Source organism: Pelecanus crispus, chromosome Z (genome assembly GCF_030463565.1).
Source record: "Pelecanus crispus isolate bPelCri1 chromosome Z, bPelCri1.pri, whole genome shotgun sequence".
Classification (NCBI taxonomy): domain Eukaryota; kingdom Metazoa; phylum Chordata; class Aves; order Pelecaniformes; family Pelecanidae; genus Pelecanus; species Pelecanus crispus.
This window is the reverse complement of record NC_134676.1, coordinates 43437473-43457293: the sequence shown is the minus strand read 5'-3', so window position 1 is coordinate 43457293 and position 19821 is coordinate 43437473. Positions and strand designations below refer to the sequence as shown.

Sequence of the window (19821 nt, the reverse complement as noted above, 5' to 3'; positions counted from 1 at the left end):
ATTTAGCAGTCGAATTCCCAAGTTATAGCAGTGCCTAAGGCTTGACAGCTTCGCTGTGTGTTCCACTTTGCTGCGTGGCTGAAGAAACAAATTTGCACCTTGAAAACAAAGAATCTCAGTGTATTTATGTATGTTTCCTTTTTTCTTCGCCTTCATCAGTGCTTTGGCTGATTAATAAATGCCAAAAAATTATTTTATGCTTCAAATTAAAAGGTAGTTTTGGTAGCCACAAAGTATTTAATTAGTGCTGTGGTCATCTGCTTTTCTCTTGCTGAACCAGATTTGTGTTCCATACAGATATACCAAATTAATCTTGAAGCATGTAGAAGTCTTTTTATCAATGTCTCTGTCTTTGTATTTTGTTTTTTGTGGAAATCAACATGAGAAGTTGATCAGTACATATCATGGAGCTCTGTGATAAGGTGTGTTAAGAATAGTTGCTGTTGTGAGTGTAGTAAGTAAAATGGAGTATAGTAGTTACAGCTGCTGTTGAGCAGAATAACCTCCAGGCCTGTTTCTGCAAACATGAGCTTGATGTCAGCTTTATGCATAGACAAACTTACCTACTTGTAAATTTGCAAGATTGGACTTAAGCTTGTCATCTTCTCATTGTTGTAGATATGGCTACTTTTTTCAAACTGGTAAACAGGGCTTTTATGTGAAAATGTGGAAATTCTAAATAGCATATGCGCTCCTTAAAGCAATAAGAATTTTAACTTGGGTACAGTGTTCAGAAGGAAAACTAAGTCTCTTTGGTCCAGAATTTCTGTTTGGATTATTTGATGTACATATTTATTCAGGATATAAAAGTTTAGTGGAATTGCAGTATGTAAAGAGAGTATAGTCTATTTAAGCTGTAGACAAACTTGTCTGCACTCTGCAGTGTAGCTCTGTGAGAGATCTCTCGGCTGATGTGCCCACACAGTGCAGTGTGGAGCCATGCAGGGCTTCTAGCTGGGGCCTGAAGCTGCTTTCCAGCACCACGCTGTGCCTCCATGGGTATGCACTAGCTGTCACAGAGCTACAGAGCGCTGGCATGGCTACATGCTGACACATCAAGGACTCTAATTCCAGGGCTAGCTCTGTGCTAACATGAGGGTATTTGTGTTACACTCAGTCATGTGAATGCATGATATGTGTTATTGGTTTTTTTTATTCATATATGAACACTTCTAGCAGAAGCGTGCCTATGGAAAGTGTCTTGGTTTTCCCCTGCTATGAAGGGACATGCACCTAGCTAGTACTGTGGGTAGAAGCCACATTTTGGTTAAATGTATATCTTGGAGGTGAAGAAAAGGGGCTTGCTGAATGAGAAATTGCAAATGTGAGATTAATTTATTTTTCATTGCCAGGTTGGGTTTGATCCTCCTCCTCACATGAGAGTACCTGGAATCCCTCCAAATCTAGCAGGGATTCCTGGGGGAAAACCGTAAGTAACTTTTAACATTTTGATAACATCTGCAATATCTAGAGAGAGTAAAGTTATCTGGTGTCAGTGAACAAGAATTCCAAAGGGGGTAGTGTCTGGTTGTTCCCAAGGGATTGTTTTAGACTTCTCCTAGTAAGAGGGGCAGCATATAAATTCTCAAATGGTAGTTGTCACATCCCAAAACAGGTGTGCATATACCTATTTCCAAGGAAAAGCTGTTGAAGGTATACTTTAAGGTTTTTTATTTCCTCCTTTCTGGGCAAAGTTAAGGGGACTACAAACTGGTAGACAATGGTAAAACGTGTAAGATAAAAATATACTGAAACTAAACTTTGTACTTTACTGGGCATAAATGAGTAGTGCAAACTCACAGACTCCTTGTCTGGCATGTGTTTTATCAGGCACTAGAGTCTGCAACTGTTGATCACAGTGGGTACTGGAAGCAGTTACTTTAGCAACTGATGCACACCTTGCTTAATGGAGAAAGCTCTTTAAAACGTTTGTGTAAATGTGCAGCTGGAGAGCAAAAAGATGATGAAACAGTTGTGCACCAGGTGGTGCATAGATGTAGGATAACTTTCACAACAGGTTCTTTTTATCTAAAAGTTTTAATTATTGATGAAGAGGTGGTTAAATAAAATAGTTCTGTGATGCTGTGGCTTATTGATGTTACAATGAAATAAATTCACCAAAACAGCATACATCAAATTTTTCAGTAATTTGGCTTTGGTAGACTGTTGAGATTGAGCTTATCCATGTGCAGTAGAGTCATGGGCATGTATAATCTCTTTAAAATGTCATTATTTTTTATGTATTTCTGGACAACTAGTTTATGCAGATACAAACAGAGCATAGACTGCAAATTTGACTAATCTGTTTTCTTGGAGAGAGTGGGGCAGCGAGAATTATAACAGGTTTTTCAACACTTTGTTAGAACCTGTTCTTCATCCCTTCACACTTGGCATTCAGTTCTGTCTTCTCTTTCAAAAGAAAGTTGCAGTTAGAGTAGTTTCTGTCTGTCTAGGTACTTACATAATTTTGAAACTCACGTAACGCTTCGCACTTCTGTGCTGGGTGTTCATGTTACGTACTGTCTTCTTTACCAATCTATCATGGCTTAATTTTTCCTTTTGCAGCTTCAGGGAAAAATCAGAAACTCTTACTTTTAGGATACTGTCTAAGTTATAAGACAGTGTGAAAGTTACATACACATTTCTGTTTGCCTTCATTTTGAATTCCTGTTAATAGCTGGTGATACGTTGTAATGTCAGTCATGCAAACATCCTTAAAAGCACACCAGATTACAGGCAAAAAAGTGTCTTTTCCACTCTTTTTCCATAGCAGTAGGAAAACAGCAGACTTAGATTAGGAGAGCCATCCTGAATGTTTTTGTTGTTACCCACCGTGCTTCTGACCCACACACTTGGCTGTCTGGTGGCAGTGTGAGAAACCTGTTGAATCTTGGATTTACTTAAAGAAAAGTTGGTGGTATGTTGACAAGATTACTGAAGTGAGGGCTCAGTGAGTTGGTGTTATCTATCAGATGGTGGTGTATTTAAATTTAGTACAGTAAGGAACAAGCTTTGTTCTCAAAACATTCTTTTATTAAGGGTCAGACTCATTCTTGCTGACTTTACTAGAACCTGGCACACTTACAGAAAATATTTTTGGACATCACATAAACCAGTGGCTGTAAGTTTTTACTTTTAAACAGGTATATCCATAAGCTTTCAATGACTTATTCCATTAGTAATGCCTGGCAATATTTTATATTACAAGATATGAAAACCTATTTTTGTTCAGTCAGAAATTTTCTGTGGCTGAGTTGTAGTTGTTGCACTATTCAAGGCACAAAAGCAGTGTGTGTATGCTGCTATACTTTGTATCCTGGTATTTCATAGCTAAATTGCAGTCTGTGTGGTTTTTGTCAGGTTTGGGTTTTTTTTTTTTAAATATCTTTATTTAGTGTTTTCAGCACTTTATTCACATTGCTTTGTAGATCGCCTACTTTGATACATACTCCCTACTCTCCACTCGATTTGATGTGTTCTGTAATTTTTTTTTGTGGTCATGTTACTTGGGCTGAGTCAGTCATTTCCTCTAAGGTGACTTCTTTGCTTATCGTTATTCTAAGTGAGGCAAACCTAAAATTCCATAAACTGATCTGTTATCTTTCCATTCACAGCTTTAGAATGATCACTTGTTTTAGTCTTGATTGGCTAGAGCTAGCTTGATGCTGTCTGCTACCTGCAGCACCTTTCAGTATCTCTTACCTACATTAGGCAAGTCTCCTATATTTTCTGTACAAAGTACACAGGTTATATAATCATGGAAACTAGTGGAGTACTCCTGGTTTATTTTCAAAATCTGCCTTTTCCTGGAGTGTAATTAAGATGCCACATTGAATTTGTTTTATGAGATATGGAGTTTTAGTCTAAGTCTTGGTTGCAAGTGGTACAGAGAATTTTCAGATTGAACTATTGAATCCCCAGCCATATGTGTATGCTCACTTTAACAATGGTTATACTGGGACTGTTTTTTTCACCCAGCCCTGCTTCCAAGAGAAAATTAAGTTCTTTTCTTTCCATAGGAATGACATTTCTGATAGCACCCAGGTTTTTTTAACCCCTGTGTATTCTGAGATCTGTTAATGACTAGCTTGCTAGAAAAATCAGTAGCCTCTTAAGAACCAACTCCTACTTGTCTTTCTGCTTTTATCAAGGGACTGTTGTCTGGAAAGCTTGTGTTTTACTTGCCTTGCTTTGTAACTTGATTAAATGTAGGTCTTTACTACCATCTTTTTATGTTCCTGAATGTGAATCTTTCAGTTTTGCTCTTTGCAGAGTCTAACCTTGTTAGCAGTGGGTACAGATGTATTCGGAAAATTGGGTAGCAATCTAGAAAGTCAAAGTGTCTTCAGCAATTTCTTAATTATACAAATGAGTTAGTCTTTGCATTTGGTACCAGGTTTTGTGGTTTGGTGGGTTTTTTTGTTTGTTTGGGTTTTTTTTGTTTTGTTTTGTTTTTTTTTTTTTTTAAATTATGTCCTATGAGGCTTTTCAGATTTTTCATATTACTGTGGTATTTTGGTGTGCACACATGTGATCTCATACTAGTTGTTTTCTCTCTTCAGCTGTTTGTAGTTCAGTAATTAATTTTATGAACAAGAACTTGGTATCTTTATGTGTGTATGAATATCCATAAAATAAGTTTTCATATTCTTGGTTTCAGAGTTGATTCCCATCAGTAGATTATTTTTTTCTTAGCAGCTCTTTTGGTTTGGTGGGTGTTTTGGGGGGAGGAGGGGCAGCATGTTTTTTTCTTCCAGATTGCCTTGAGCCATCACCTAATTAATAATTATCTCTGTCTTAGGTTGGGGGAGGGAAATTAGTACTAGTTTTGGACATGGACATGTGGTGTCTGAGTCTTGCACTCTGTCATTTTTATACATTTAACTATGCCCTGGACTATAAGTTCTTGGTGTGTTGCTGTAATCATATTTTTTGCTTTGCATAGCCTTGCTAGCGAGGTACTTACTTAGCTTTTAGTTTTCTGTAGTTGCCAAATTAATGTTCTTGTGGATTTCTCCTTGATGTGAACTGCACCTTCTAATAGCTGGATTGTGCACTGAACACAGATTTTCAAGCTCAGTGGTAAGATTTATGTCCACAGTATTGCTTCCCTGGTGTCTAAAATTGTGAATTAATGGTAGCATTGAGGACAAATGTATTTCTCAGTATTTTTTTCAAATGTGGTTTTAATTGAAGCACAAGGTGTTAGACACCAGAAAGAGCTGAAAATACACATTTCTCATTTTAGTAGGAAAGGGAAATTTTGTGTGGTAAATGTTAATTCTTTCAACTTCTAGTTATAAGTTGACTTTTCTTTGTGTTTTTGGAAAGGAATAGTATACTGTTCTGGAATTGCTCAAGGCAAAAAATAAAAATATTTCAATTCTGATTTTCATACTTGTTCAGTGAATGTACAATGAGGAATATTTTAAAGGAAGGCTAATTTTATTATATGCTAGAATAACAGGTTTGGTTTTTTCCCCCTTGTATCTCTGGACAGAATTATTTGATTACATGTATGGAGTTAAAGATTTTGTTATTTCTGTACAAATACCTTTATCCTTATTTCTTGGCATTTTGTCCTATATAATGAAACACCATACTCACTGTTTGCTGTGGTAACTACAACTAAAAATAAGCTGGAGTACAAAGAAGAGCTGAAAGTAAAATGCACGCATCAGTAGAAGGAACTGTCTGGTTTTGTGTTTTGCAGTTGGGGTATTTTTGTGCTAGTTAAAGGAATTCTGTTTGAATTGGAGGGATGAAGTGGAAGCTCCCCCCCCCGCCCGCCCGCCTTTTAAGGCATGATACTTTAAGTAGGCAGGACTTGGATGCATTATATCAATATAAATATGAAGTCTTTGGCTGCAATAGATCAGAAGACTATTTCTGCTGTTCAGAAAGAATATAATCATAAGTGACAATATACTGTTTCTCAGAACTCCTTCCTAAAGAAAAGGCATGCAGGTTTGTCTTGTAACTGTTCTTTTCCTAATATACAATTAATGAAAATGGTATATTTACATATTAATTGATCTGTACTTAGCTTGTTTTATGTTAATTGTAATTGCATTGTATAAGAGCTTCTTCTTCATTTGCTTTAGTTATTAGCCCAACATGAGGAAGGGCTGTCTTAATGCTAACAGTCATTAGACCAAAAATGGATAATCATGGAACCCAGTCATTTCATAGAGGCAGAATGCTGTGAGTGAGACAGAAATCTCTGGTCATCATGAGGCTGAACAGCAGTTTCTGGCGTACACTGTCAGTTCTAAAAGATTATAGTAAAAGGACAAAAATGCATGTTACACTTTTGCAGTGTTGTGGAATTCAGGTATCAATAGCAGTTTGTTGAGGAGAAAGATGGGTGGGCAAGGGTTGCCTGTCAAGAAATACCTTGAGCTTTAGAGAATTCAGGAATTTACCAGATTTTACTGTTGACTCTTTTAAGGTTGGACAACCAAAATATTTGTCAGTTTTGAGAATTCAGGCCTGTGAGTATATCTAGTGCATTAAAAATTGAGTCATTTCTCAGTCGTATGTAAGTATACTTACAGCTTTGTAGGTGTAGCACTGGAAGTACAGTCCTCTCCAGAAGTAGCAGAGTAGGCCCTCTATCATGGTGACCTGATGGAGAGGTAGCCAAGGACAACAGCAGTTGAGCTGCAAATAGTTGTTGTCTGCTGTCTCCAGTACTTGTGTTCTTCTGGAGACAGAAGCTTGACAATCCCTAGGTAAGGAAATCTTGCAAATGATAAAAGTTTTTTCAAACTAAAAGACATGTGTAATGAAAAGTTATACCATAAGACCTAGTAGATACAAGTTACTAGACCATGTAGGTATGGTGACAGTGGTGATATTAGCATGACATGCCACACACCTTCAGGCAAACAGGAAAATTTGCTCTTGTGCGTGCTTGTTTTTGCAGGGGCACAGGGAATGGTCAACGTGTGTTCATTTCTTTACACAGTGGATTGCTGGTAACTTGCACTTGTAGAAAAAGCTGTCTTGGCTTGTTCAAAACTATCACTGGTCTTTTTGTTAGCCTGAGTTCTGACCAACCAGTCTTCGAAGCAAATGCCTGCTCATGATAAAAAAAGAGAGACTACTCTTATGTTCTATATAGCTGCACTTTAAACATGGGAATCCCGGTAAAATTCTACATGATTAAAAGTACACTGGATAAGTTTCTGGCATTTCAGAGCAGAAGAGTCATCATAATTCTACAGTATGCATGAAACACTTGAAAAATATTCCTATTGTCTTCCTCTTACCCTATCTCAGCAAGAACCAAGAAGCTGTGTGTATGCACAAAAGCATTTCAAAACACCAATTATTTAGGTATTTTGAATTGAACAGAACATTTATGCTGTAACCTTCCATTAAAAAAAAAAAAATCATGTACAAGTGGATTATTCATCTTAAACATGCTGGAAAAAATTGCTTAATACTTGCTTAATTGTTTTTCTTCTGTCCATGATAAAAACAAGGGCAGGCTGAGACTTCAAAGTTGTGCAGTTCTGTGTACTCTTACTGCTAACAAATGTGCTGCAACTGACTTTGATCTGGAGCCCAGGATGGGGCCCAACTTTTCAGCTTCTTCAGTGCTATGACTCTTTAGTTGGATTCTGTACCTGAACCTGAGCAGTTGTTCAGCCTCAAGCAGTCTTGTTGCCACTCCTCTTCTTCTTCCTCTCCCATCCTGTGTCTCATTTGTGTAGTGAATAACTACTTTGGGACAGTCGTGTGTCTACTCCTCTTCACAGAAATGATACAGATTTCTAGTTAAGCCTTTATCATTGCTGTAATTCTTCATACAAAAAAAGAGAAAGGGTCCCATGGGAATACATTTGATATACCGTGCTTATTGTATATATGTAAGACAGTGAGCTTTGCACTTCCTTTCTTATCTTGCATTTCCCATTCCTGGCATTTCCATGACAAAAGAGTTGTCATCTTTTGCACTTGCTTATCCTCCATTTCTGTGTATTCTCTGAGCAGGCTTTCAACTCGCGTGTCCAACCATGAAACATGAATGAGGTACAGGAATTGCACATATATACACAATTAACTACTACTTTGTTTAATAGCAGTTACTGTTAACCAGTTTTACCCTTCCCTTCTGAGAAAGTTGTGATATTGCATGGGGTGACTGTTTCCACTGTTACCTTCCTTCCATATGAAAGAACTGTAGAGTTCTTTCACCTCTCCACTTCTCATTCTTTTTTAAAGGACTATTTTCTTCTCTGCTCCTGGGCATGTTCAGTTGCTTTGTGATGTCTGTTACAGATCCAGGCATCTTGCTTGTTCTTTCCTTTCCAACTGTGCAATACTTGGAAACATGCAATAAAATACTTTGAAAATACTAGCTCAGAGCTCAGAACAGAAGATTAAATTGAATTATGTATTGTTGGATCCTTGGAAGAGGGATGCAATACTAATACTTCAGCTACAGTGGCTGAAGATTTATGAGGAAGAAGGTACATTAGGAAAAGAAAGGGCAATTCTGAACACAAAAATATATTAGAAATATAAAGGTATCACTAGGGAGACGGTAGCTCATTAGTAAAAAAAAAAAAAAAGGTACTCGTATCTCACCATTTTTTATCCACTTTGGCCTCTTGAAGAATGCTGTTAATGTAACAGCAGCATCAAAACCATGAGCTATGGATACGCTTAAAAGAGAAAAGGCAAAAAAGGTGCTCACCAGTATAACAAAAAGCAGCCTTTTACAGTAGTATTTTCATTATTATTTAAAACAAACAAACAAATCCCCCTGCACCTGAAACCTTTATTAGCTGCTATTTGTGCCCTGATCCTTGAGTGGAGCTGACTTTAACATTACAGTGCACACGAAGAAATAATTTTGTGTACTTTCCCCAAGGAGGAGTGTTTTTATTCAGTGCTGGCTTCACTTCCTCAACCCTCAGTTTCCATATACTTGAAATCATGCACTGAATACAAATAAAAGGTGTCACAGAAGTGCCAAAACTGCCTGGGAAACTGAGCCTTTCAGCTTTTCCAAAATAGTTGTTCAAGAAAACATAATTATGAGAAGATGGTATCAGCTTTCTGATGAAAGGTGTGTGCAACCACTCTGCATGTTTCTATTTTCTGTTTAAAGCACTAGTTACCAGCTGGAAAGAGAGGCATGTGAGCACAGCTGGTGCTGATGTTAAAGATGATGTTCAGAAACGGAGCAAAAGTTGAACCTTGTCTAGTGCTACTGCAAGGCAACAGGTGCAAGCCTCGTGGAAGAAGGCTGAAAGAGTAGTGCCTGGTGAGGGATTGCTGCTGCTGGACTTGTGGTGCTGAGACTTGGAACTGCTGGCTAGAAACCAGGGGCTGAAAGATCTTTTGATTATCCAGGTGGCTGAGGAATAGCAGCCATCGCCTTGGCCCGTAGAGTTAAGGGTAGAATTTAACATGCTTCCCCCACTGCATGAATACTTTAGGTGAGGCAAGCTGGAAATACCTATTGTGAATCCTTGCCTCCCTCTGAGGTTTCATGTGCCTGTATTACTTGGCACTGTAGCTCTGATTTTGATGAGAAAAAGACTGGCAAAGAAATCAAATAAAAAATACTGTGTTTTTATTGCATTATAGCACTGGAACTGGCTGATTTTTTTTTTTTTTTGTCTTCTCTCTTCTTTCCCTTCCCCGAAAGAGCCTACTCCTTTCATGTTACTGCAGATGGTCAGATGCAGCCGGTTCCTTTCCCTCCTGATGCCCTCATTGGTCCAGGAATCCCTCGCCATGCCCGTCAGATCAACACTCTGAACCACGGGGAAGTTGTGTGTGCAGTTACCATCAGCAACCCCACGAGACACGTGTACACGGGTGGGAAGGGGTGCGTCAAAGTCTGGGACATCAGCCAGCCTGGCAACAAGAGCCCTGTCTCTCAGCTGGACTGCCTGGTAGGTGGACAGGAACTTGTGCACAAGGGTAGCTTCTCCTTGGAGACTCAATAAGGAAATAGCTGTCCTTGTCTGGATTTTGTTCATATTACAAGGAAATAGCAGGCAGTCCTGTTTCCTGCTTTATGTATTTAGCTGTCTTTTTTTTTTTTTTTAACATGTAACAGGTGGAGGTACAGAGAAGAGTGCTGGTTTGTTCAGGGATAAACATTGTCAGTAAGGGTTTCTTTTTCCTTCTAGTGATGCTGATGATTTTTTGTGCATGAGTTTAAATGGAATGTAGCCTGGCTTATGCAGGGCTGCAGAGAACTTTCCTAGGTGTTTCACTCACACCAGGAGTGACAACATCTTTTTTTTTGTGAGAGGGTAGCAACCACATAATGAAATAATGTGACAAGGTACCAAGGTCACTTTAAGTCTTGTGATGCTTTTGTTGGTGCTCGACAAGTTACACATTTTGGTTGGTTGTTTTCACATCTGCAGCTACAGAAGGGACTGAGTGCAGTAGTACAGGTAGCTGAAAAGCTAACTCAGAAAAGTTAACAGCTCGATAAAAGATGCTTCTCATATTAGAAGCAGCATAGACATTTGTGAAATATTGACTGAGAAGACTTAATGTCGTAAAGCACAGTAAAATATATTCTGAATGAAAATTCTAGCTTCAGTGTTGATCCAGCTAAATGTAGTGGGGTTTTTTTGGGTTGTTTTTTTTTTTTTAGCCTTTACCCCTTATTTACTGCTACCCTTATGTTAGCTGTCTAGTAGTAAAAGTATGGTTGAATATGTATTCTTTTCTGTGGCAGGTATGTGTCTGGATGCACAGTCCTAGCTGCTTTCATTTTAGTTATTGAGCAGTAATGGCTGACTAACTAAGCCAACATTTATACTGTACTACTTACTGCTTCTTTGCAGTGAATAAAAAAAAAAAGAAGTTGTAGTAGGAATGCTGTTGACTACTTCCTGCAGTGTTTTTTTCTAAGTTTTGAGTTACAGATCTTAACCCCCCATTTCCTAAAGAATTGTTAACATGTTCATTTGGCAGCTGTTACAGAGAAATGGACATCCAATACACTTAAGGAGTCAAACTTGTAATAAGTGAAGGTTAAAACATTTTCCACCTCTAAATCTCCTGTAGTACCTCTCAATCAGCAATAGTATCAAAAATGTGAAACTAAAATATATAAGTACGGTAAGAATCATGTTGAACAAAGGACCAACATAAATCCAGGTTGAGTATGGCAATACTTAGTATTTTAACTTTAAAATGGTGAATGCAAAATAATATTTGAAAGAAAACTCTGAAGCCTGAGAGGCATGAGATTTGAACTGCATTTTCATGTAGAGTTGCCTAAATGCCAAATGAAAGGTCATTTGCTTTAATATTTCTATTGTTGGTGACCTTAGCTGATGGACTGCACTTGCAGAAACGCAGGCTTACTTTGGCTCTGTTTTTTGTGTAATCAGATGGAAGACTTGCCATTCATCAGGTTTAAAACAGAGTAGACTGTGGCAACAGGAGTCTGCAGTTTAATTTCTGCAGCTGCAGCCTCTGGTTAGTGATGAGAAGTAGGCGTTACAAACCTTTTATGATCTGCTGGTTCCTCTTCAGTACTTTGGTAATGGAAAAAAATAGCATATTGTTTAAAACTTGGATGCCATCAGAATCATATTAGTGGTCATTATTGGCAGACATGTATTAACATAACTGAGGTGATTTGTGTTGTACAGAACAGAGATAACTACATCCGCTCTTGTAAATTGCTGCCTGATGGATGCACCCTAATAGTTGGCGGGGAAGCCAGCACATTATCCATATGGGACTTGGCAGCACCAACTCCTCGTATAAAAGCAGAGCTGACATCCTCAGCCCCTGCCTGCTATGCTCTGGCTATCAGCCCTGATTCCAAGGTGTGCTTTTCCTGCTGCAGTGATGGGAACATCGCAGTGTGGGATCTGCACAATCAGACATTGGTCAGGTGAGTCATTACTTGTTTACAGAAAACTTTAATAGAAGTTACTCTTTGGATGGCTACATAGATATTTATCTCCCTGAAGAGTGGTTCAAGACAGCAAAGTAAATAGTATTTCTTATCCAAAGAATGCAGTTTGCACCCGATTTGGGCAGAAACTAGTTTTGGTAGCTTCAACCTAGTCTTGGAAGATGTGGTTGGTCCATCACCTGCTGCAGTCAGTGTGAAAGTTCCTGTTGGTTTCAGTTAGTCGGGATTTGTCTGCAGGTTTCTACAGGCAGCATTTTGCTAGTGTGTGATTGATGTAGACTGAACATGCCTTTTAGGGAACTCTTTGAGGTTTGTTCTTTGTCTTAAGCCTTGTTAAGTAGTAAAGAGAATTTTCAGTTCTTATTTAGTGATGATAAGTAATAAAATTAATGTTACAAAAGCTGTTGAGAGTGTGGATCCCCTCAGTTCTTCAGGAAAGTGTAAAGGACTGATGTTTGGTCATTCACTAGAGAAAGGTATTTGGGGGGAATTTGATTTCTAAAGCTTTTAGAATGGGTTGCAAAAACTATAATGAAGGGGTTGCCATGTAGTTACTTTTGACATCTTTTGTTAGACCTTTGATTAATAAATATATTAGAAGATTAAAGTGGCAGGTTAATATTCAGCATTAGTGCTATGACAGAGAAAGAAAGATAGGGACATGTGTGAAATGGCTCTTAGCAACTAGCGGTGTGGTTTCCTAGAAATTAAATTTTGGTTTATGCTTACCAAAGTAGTTGTGGTTTACAATATTGAGAAGAGAGAGCCCAAATTGGGAAAGGCCATCATATTTTAAAAGTTCCAAACACAAACACTGAAGAATCTGCTTAGTCTGCTGTGTTTCAATTAAATTTCCTGTATATCAGTAATTAGCCTAAACTTATGTGCAGAGAGTTATATTAATGTGCAGGCAAATTTTACTTTCTGTTGAACTTCCAGGTCAACAAAGAAGATTTTAGTTACGTAAAATCTTCAGTTTGCCCTATACATGCTTAGTCTCCGTAAAGGTGCACTCTCTCCATCTATGCCTGTCCTGCCTTTTGAATGTTTGCTGTAGGTGTTTCCACCACTTGCTGGCTGATCTTGCTAATTGATAACATGTGGAATTTTGAGACCAAAGCTACAAAACAAAATGTGCCACATGACCTTTCTGTGGCAGCTCTTAGTGATTCATACCCTTCATTCCCAAGCTAGTTGTCTTTTCCCCCCTGCCCTCCACCTTTCACATTGAGGCATAGGACTTTCCTAAAGCTAATTGCTGGTGAAAAATGCAGGAGTCTCAGAAGGCTTTTGCCAAAGGATTAAGGAAAACCTGAGCTGACCTTCTGGTTGTTCAAAGCTGAGAATTACTAAAGAGAAGATTTTAAAACAAACGGCACTGCTTAGATTTTTGTGATCTCCTGACACAGAGAATGCAACTTTGCTGACTCAGCAATGCTTGTGTTTAACTGTCTGGATCTCTATCTGGATCCCTTCCTATTAATATCTCTGCTTATTATTTATCGTCTTGACTTGCAGCCAAAGAAAAATACAGAAGCTGTTTTCTGAAACTGGAGGAGTTCTGTTCCCTCAGCACTTGTTTTAATCTGAGTTGTCCTTAGTGCTTTTAACTGTAGTCACTGTACTTTAATGTTCTCACAAGCTTTGTTTTTGCTTTTCATAACCTGATAGGAAATATTTGACTTTGTTTAGCTAGCCATGATGCAATTAATTTCTCTAGCACCTGGAAAATGTTTTTGTAATACTGTTGTATTTCATGCTCAGTAAGAGGGAGGGGCTGATTTTTGCCCATCAGCAGACACAGAAGAGATGACACGCACATACAGAGTCCAAAACTAACACCACGACAGTGTTTACCTTGAGCTCTGGCAGGAAATCATTATTCAATCTGGTTTGTTTTATCAGGCAATTCCAGGGCCACACAGATGGAGCCAGCTGTATTGACATTTCTAATGATGGTACCAAACTCTGGACAGGAGGTTTGGATAACACTGTCAGATCCTGGGACTTAAGAGAGGGGAGACAGCTACAACAGCATGACTTCACATCACAGGTAACTGGATTTTCCTACAGCTTGGTGGGGAGAGTGTGGTGGGAGGGAAACATTTAGTATGAAAGCTGAGACTGAGCCCAGTGCCACTGGCAGATTATTTCCTCTTTCCCTTTTTGGCTGCTCACAACACAATATTTTTGAGCTTTCATATGATTAGCTTCCAGAATAAGATGATAGCCTGACACTACTCTCTTTTCCTATTTTTCTAAGTTAATAGGTAAGAACAGGGGTTATTTAGTCACTTGAATTTTGAACAGCAGTCTTGCTATTGAACTACGTAAATTTTCTTTGGCCCTTCTCTTTCCCTCCCTCTCCCAATTGATTTAACCACTGTACAAAAAAAAAAAAAAAAAGTGTAAATGTGGTTTAATTTTCAGATATTTTCCCTTGGTTATTGTCCTACTGGTGAATGGCTAGCTGTGGGAATGGAGAGCAGCAATGTAGAAGTGCTACATGTAAATAAACCAGACAAATATCAGCTGCACCTTCATGAGAGTTGTGTATTATCACTCAAGTTTGCTTACTGTGGTAAGTTGCCCTGAACACAGAACTGGAGGTCAGGGCTCTAATTCATGTTTTGCTGATTAGTTATTACATAGTCATAGCACATATGATAATCAAAACTTGCTTAGTATCTCACATTTCTTAAGTTATGAATAAATATCTCTGCTTTATGAATTCAAACGTACTTATCTACAAACAACCATGCATTTGTCTAAAGGCTCCTGTGAGGCTTGGTTTGTATGTGAAAAGCTATTTCTGCTTGCAGAGTCTAAGGATTTCCTAGTATGTAACACACTGCAAAAGCATGTGTCCACATTGATTGTAAGCAAAAGGACTATGTTGATTAGTGGTGAGAGCTTTTATAATAGTAATTAGTTAACAGATTTCATAGATGTGAGTTGAAAACCCAAAATCCATCAGATGTCTTTTTCATATGTTTTCACACTCCTTCTGTTTTATATTGTAGGTAAATGGTTTGTGAGTACTGGGAAAGATAACCTTCTTAATGCATGGAGAACTCCTTATGGAGCCAGTATCTTCCAGGTGAGGATAATGATGCTTTTAAAGAAAAAATAGAACACCCAGAGTCCCAAGAGTGGACTCAAATATCTTCACCTATGTGATCTACCCAAAATGGGATGCTGAGATGAGGGTGACAGACTTTTTTTTTAAATGATGTAATATATTTCTATTTTTCTTCTAGTCCAAAGAATCTTCATCAGTGCTTAGCTGTGACATCTCTGTGGATGATAAGTACATAGTCACTGGCTCTGGAGACAAAAAGGCTACAGTCTATGAAGTTATCTACTGAAAAATATGATGGGGATATAACTTTTAGAAGTTGAACTGGGCCAAAATTGTTCTTAATTGTAGAAGTAGAAGGGTTTTGCCTTTTAAAAAGGAACAAAAAGTATTGAGGTTCCAGACCTTGCCATGAAACTACTCCGATTTTTCAAAATAGAAGGCAACATCCAGCAACTAAATATTGGCTACGTGGACCAAACCGAACACAGAGGCAAGATGGACAGATGTAGCCTAGGTTTTTGACATAGTTTTTAAAAGCCGAGTCTACTGAAGAATGTTGGAGCCTTTTATTTTTTTTCTTTCTTTGTGACCTCATGCACATTGTTCTCATTGCCTAAATATGGGGGATAAATACCTTTCTGTTCCTTGCAGTTCAAGTTGCATTCTGTCCTGTGTAGAGCAGTGGTGTCTCAGATGAACTTGTTTCCTGGTTTTGCATCTTGTGATATGTTTTTGTATTTTTGTTGAAGGTCAAACATTTGTATAAATTGTAAATATATTTAGTTTATTACAGTAAAGGCTTTAGTACCAACAACCAGTCTTCCCCCCCTGCCCCTTCCCTGCCCGCCCTGCTTATTTAAAAGTAAAAACCTTTTGGGGATATAAGTACCTTTTTAGAAGCAAAAGCAAACACTATGTATAGTTTGAAAATGGTGTCTTATTCTTTATAACTCTTCCTAGATTCCTTTATCATACTTCGAAGTAGTTGTTTTGACATATTAGGGTATCAAGTCTAGTAGATACTGTCTTGTGCTACAGAAAACTTAAAAAGCAATTTTGTACTAATTATAGTGTAAATATAAAAATTGAACATTTCATAAAGTTGTGCAGTTTAAGTTTATTCTGATGTCCCATGTATATGTTTTTTGGCAGATACAGTAATATGTGCCTGATCATAATTCATTTGGTTGTTACTCTAGAAGAAGAGGTGACTTCCCTTTCTTTTCTTCCCCCGCTGAACAGAATTCTTGCGAGACTACATTTCAACTAAGTATATCAGAGCCTTTATTCATTAACTGAGGGTGTCTATGATTAAACAGAGCTAGATAAGTTGCATCCTTTGTATTTGACAGAGAAGTGGTAGTTAATGACCATTTCCTTTTTAATGTCTTGTCTCTACTTAGATACTCAGGTAAATTTAATTAAATTACCAAAAGTGTGAGTTTTACAGGGGATCACTTAAACAATGTTAAATACTTGCAGGGCTGCAAGTGAAGTGACTTAACCTAAACTAAGTTGAACTCGCTTCTTAATTTCTTGTGAGAATATTGACAAAGGAATATTTTGATTTTTAACTAATCCACTGTACAGATTAATTAGAATTAATTTTCCTGAGTGTCCCATTTTACGCAGGCCTATAGGCTCTATGTATTCATACTGAGCAATCTGAGTCCTTTCCACTGTCAGATCAGTCTGTGACATCTGTGAATAGCCATCCTAAGCAGCCAGTTACCAAAGCTGTGCATCTTCAGATTAAGTTTTCTTGGTGTACTCAAGAGAAATGGATGAGGAGAGAATGTGTACATTTTATTCTATGTTTTTTCAGGTTAACGAGTTCTGCCACTGTGTGCTAGACAAACCTAGCTACTGCACCAGTGAGGGCCATACCTTTCCTAGATTAATTTAATTAGAATTTCTGTTGCTAATGGAGAGTACAGATGAACAGAAGGATATCTTCAAACAAATAATCCAGATTACACAAACTGGCAGACAGGTTAAGACTCGTCTGTGAAGAGCTGCTTTCTCATTTTGCTAGCATTTGACAATGACTTGTATCCCTGCTCTTTGAAAGACACATAACTAGGAAGAAACAAGTTTGACTGACAGATGCATTGACTGGGTAAGGAATTTCTCATCTGGAGGCAAATTTTCTCTCAATTTCCAGTCTGAAGAGACATCTGTTTTCTTTTCAATTTACATGACCATTCTACTGAAACCATTTTATAGCATGTGGAATTGTAATAGCCTTAATACATTAACTTTGCATTTGGGATGTAAAATGTTAACCATTCAGGATAATCTGGTTTCCTAGACATTTAAAATGAGTGTTCTATCCATATGCATATATATCTTTGTCTATTGCTGTGTTGTGAATATCTGTCTGTATGAAAATGACAGACCAGCTTAGGTGATGGTCATGTTCCTTTCACACATAGCAAGGCAAAAAGCAGAATCACCAGGCTTTTCACAGTATTTTCATGTAGCAAATATGATTATTTCTTTGAAATGCTATGCCATTTTAAAAAGGGAAACTTCAAAAAAGAGTATGTACTAGGTTACTTGATTTTTATGCTGACCCTGGTGTCATATTGAAGTTTTTCCGAATGTTGACTCTACCAATGATTATTGACTTTTTTGAGCAGCACTGCCAAATTTGCAGTAGTTAGGAAAATTTTGATTTCTTCCAAACTTCTATAACCTTGGCTTTTACTTTAGTGTTCTTTTGTCTGTGTTAAAAGTTGATATCAGAGGAACCAAGAATGCAAGTATTCTAACATTCATGTAACTTTTAAAAAAATATACACATGTATATAATGGATCCGCTCTAAATTGCGACATAGTGGTTGTTAGTAAGACCACATTCTTGGCAATCAGGAGGTTCAAAATCATAGTGTCAGGAAAATCATGAAATACCTTGCCTTTTCTTGTTAGCTTCTAGAACACACAGTGAGTCAGAGCAGTTATGGAATTGGATGTTATTTACACATGTGAATGAATTTAATCATATGTACCATATGTTTCTTGGTTGTAATTAAGAAATTACTTCTTTTTTTTCCCCAATCAGACCTACTTTAAGACTTGGGTCTGAAAACTTGGGGATGCATCATACAGTAGTCCTCTCAATTTTTTGTTTCAGGTTTCACTTAGGGTTTGTGAAACTTTTTTTTCCATTTGTCAAATAGTAAAGCCTATTCCACCAGCAGATGTTATTTTTAATGAAGAGATACATTTGGTGAAATCTTGGCATATTTGTCTACGCTATTACCTACAAGATTTAAAATTTCTAGAGCTTAAAACTTCTGTAAGTTCTTATAGCCCTGCGTAAAGTACTGGGTGGAAATAATTGCATATTGAGTGAAGAAACAGACCAACCCAGACCAGCAGTAACAGAAAAGGCACTTGGAAAACACATGGAAAAAGAGGTACAGCAGTAACTGTGGTGTAGGTAATTAATATTTTTTTGTCAATTTATTTACAATCCTAAAAGATTCCTTTGATTAGCCCCTTTCTGGGACAGTCTTTGTTTGCTGGGTGGCCCTCAGTATTCAGAGATGTCTGAATGCCACTCTGGCAAACGCTAGTGCCAGATAGAAGCAGGGAGTCCTTACAAATGACATGTTGGATGTCAGTACAAACAATAACTGATGAAGAGGAGATTTGTGGTAATATCAATTCAACTGAACAAAATCCTTTGCCAGTGCTAGTATGTATATTTTGTATATGTGCACTAGGCATAACCTTTTATAAATCAATTGTGCAGAAAATCGTGACATTATTCCACACAATGCATTTGTCAGTGTGTTGGAGTACCTCTTTTTGATTATAGTTCCAAGTAAAGATAGTTCCCCACATCAACCCATAAGCCTCTGGTCCTTGAGAGAGAATTTTCATTCGCATTAATTCTTTTAAATTTGTTTGGCATTTCAAAAGCTTTTGTTCCTTTAAAGGGAAGAGGGACCACCAAATGAATAGAAGTTCATATATTGTTAAAATAATAGTGTTATTTTTTAATATAAACATCAAAGTAGAATCTATCATATAGTCACATGCATATTTTTGTGTATAAATGATTTAAATAATTGACCATAATTTTTCTGTCACATCTTTGCATTAGTGATGTAGGTAGAATTTTAAGAAGTGTCTAAGTCACTTAAGTAACTTAAACGCAGATTGACAAATTGATGGGGGTTTTTTGTGTGTGTATTTGTTTGGTTTGTTTCTGTTTGGGTTTGGTTTTTTTTCTGTGGAAAGACTGCCCCACTTATAAGCCCTGTGGGATCATGTAATCTAGTTAGAGTAGTCCTTCATATTTTCTATTATATTGGTGCAATTTTGAGTCAATGGGGAAGTTCCACCATTCTAGTGATTAAGAAAGGTGGATTTTAATGTTTTCAGGCTAAGGAAGAGTACTGAATCCAGATTTGGCACTACTGAAAGTGTTTACCCCTTAAGCCACTTTACTGGAGAAGCTGACTGGGTCCAACTGTGCTGTCTCTTTGAAGGATTTTCTTTTTTCCCCCCTACCACAAGTGCATAGAAAGAATGTGAGAATGTAGGTCTATACAAGACCTGAGTCATGGTGTCCTGCCAGAGAGATATCTTTTACGGAATGGGAAAGGTGAAGCAGCTCAGAGTAGGACCCGATCAACGGCAGAATGAAAGAAAGAGTTCATGGCTGGGAATAAATGGAGGAATGAGAGAGAATGGGAATATACACACACATACATTTTAGTGGTAGTCTAACGTGTAATCTACAAAATTCGCCTAGAATGAGATTCCAGTATGCAATTTCACTGACTTCTATTTCTCTGTGAAGTTGTTC

The 19821-nt window shown here is 37.7% G+C and overlaps 1 protein-coding gene across 19 annotated transcripts in view; it reads left to right on the top strand.

Moving 5' to 3' along the window:
- Positions 1-15285, top strand: part of LOC104037211 (TLE family member 1, transcriptional corepressor) — a 74729-nt gene extending 59444 nt beyond the window's left edge. For 16 of the 19 annotated variants that reach the window (XM_075726671.1, XM_075726670.1, XM_075726676.1 and 13 more), the window contains 7 exons: positions 1353-1429; positions 9668-9917; positions 11646-11893; positions 13823-13970; positions 14348-14498; positions 14941-15017; positions 15178-15285. In XM_075726671.1, coding sequence (XP_075582786.1) covers positions 1353-1429; positions 9668-9917; positions 11646-11893; positions 13823-13970; positions 14348-14498; positions 14941-15017; positions 15178-15285 — 1059 coding nt within the window. Of the gene's footprint in view, positions 1-245; positions 250-1352; positions 1430-9667; positions 9918-11645; positions 11894-13822; positions 13971-14347; positions 14499-14940; positions 15018-15177 lie in introns of all 19 variants that reach the window. The other 3 variants (XM_075726669.1, XM_075726664.1, XM_075726660.1) reach the window with 1 other exon arrangement.
- Positions 15286-19821: the final 4536 nt, after the last annotated feature.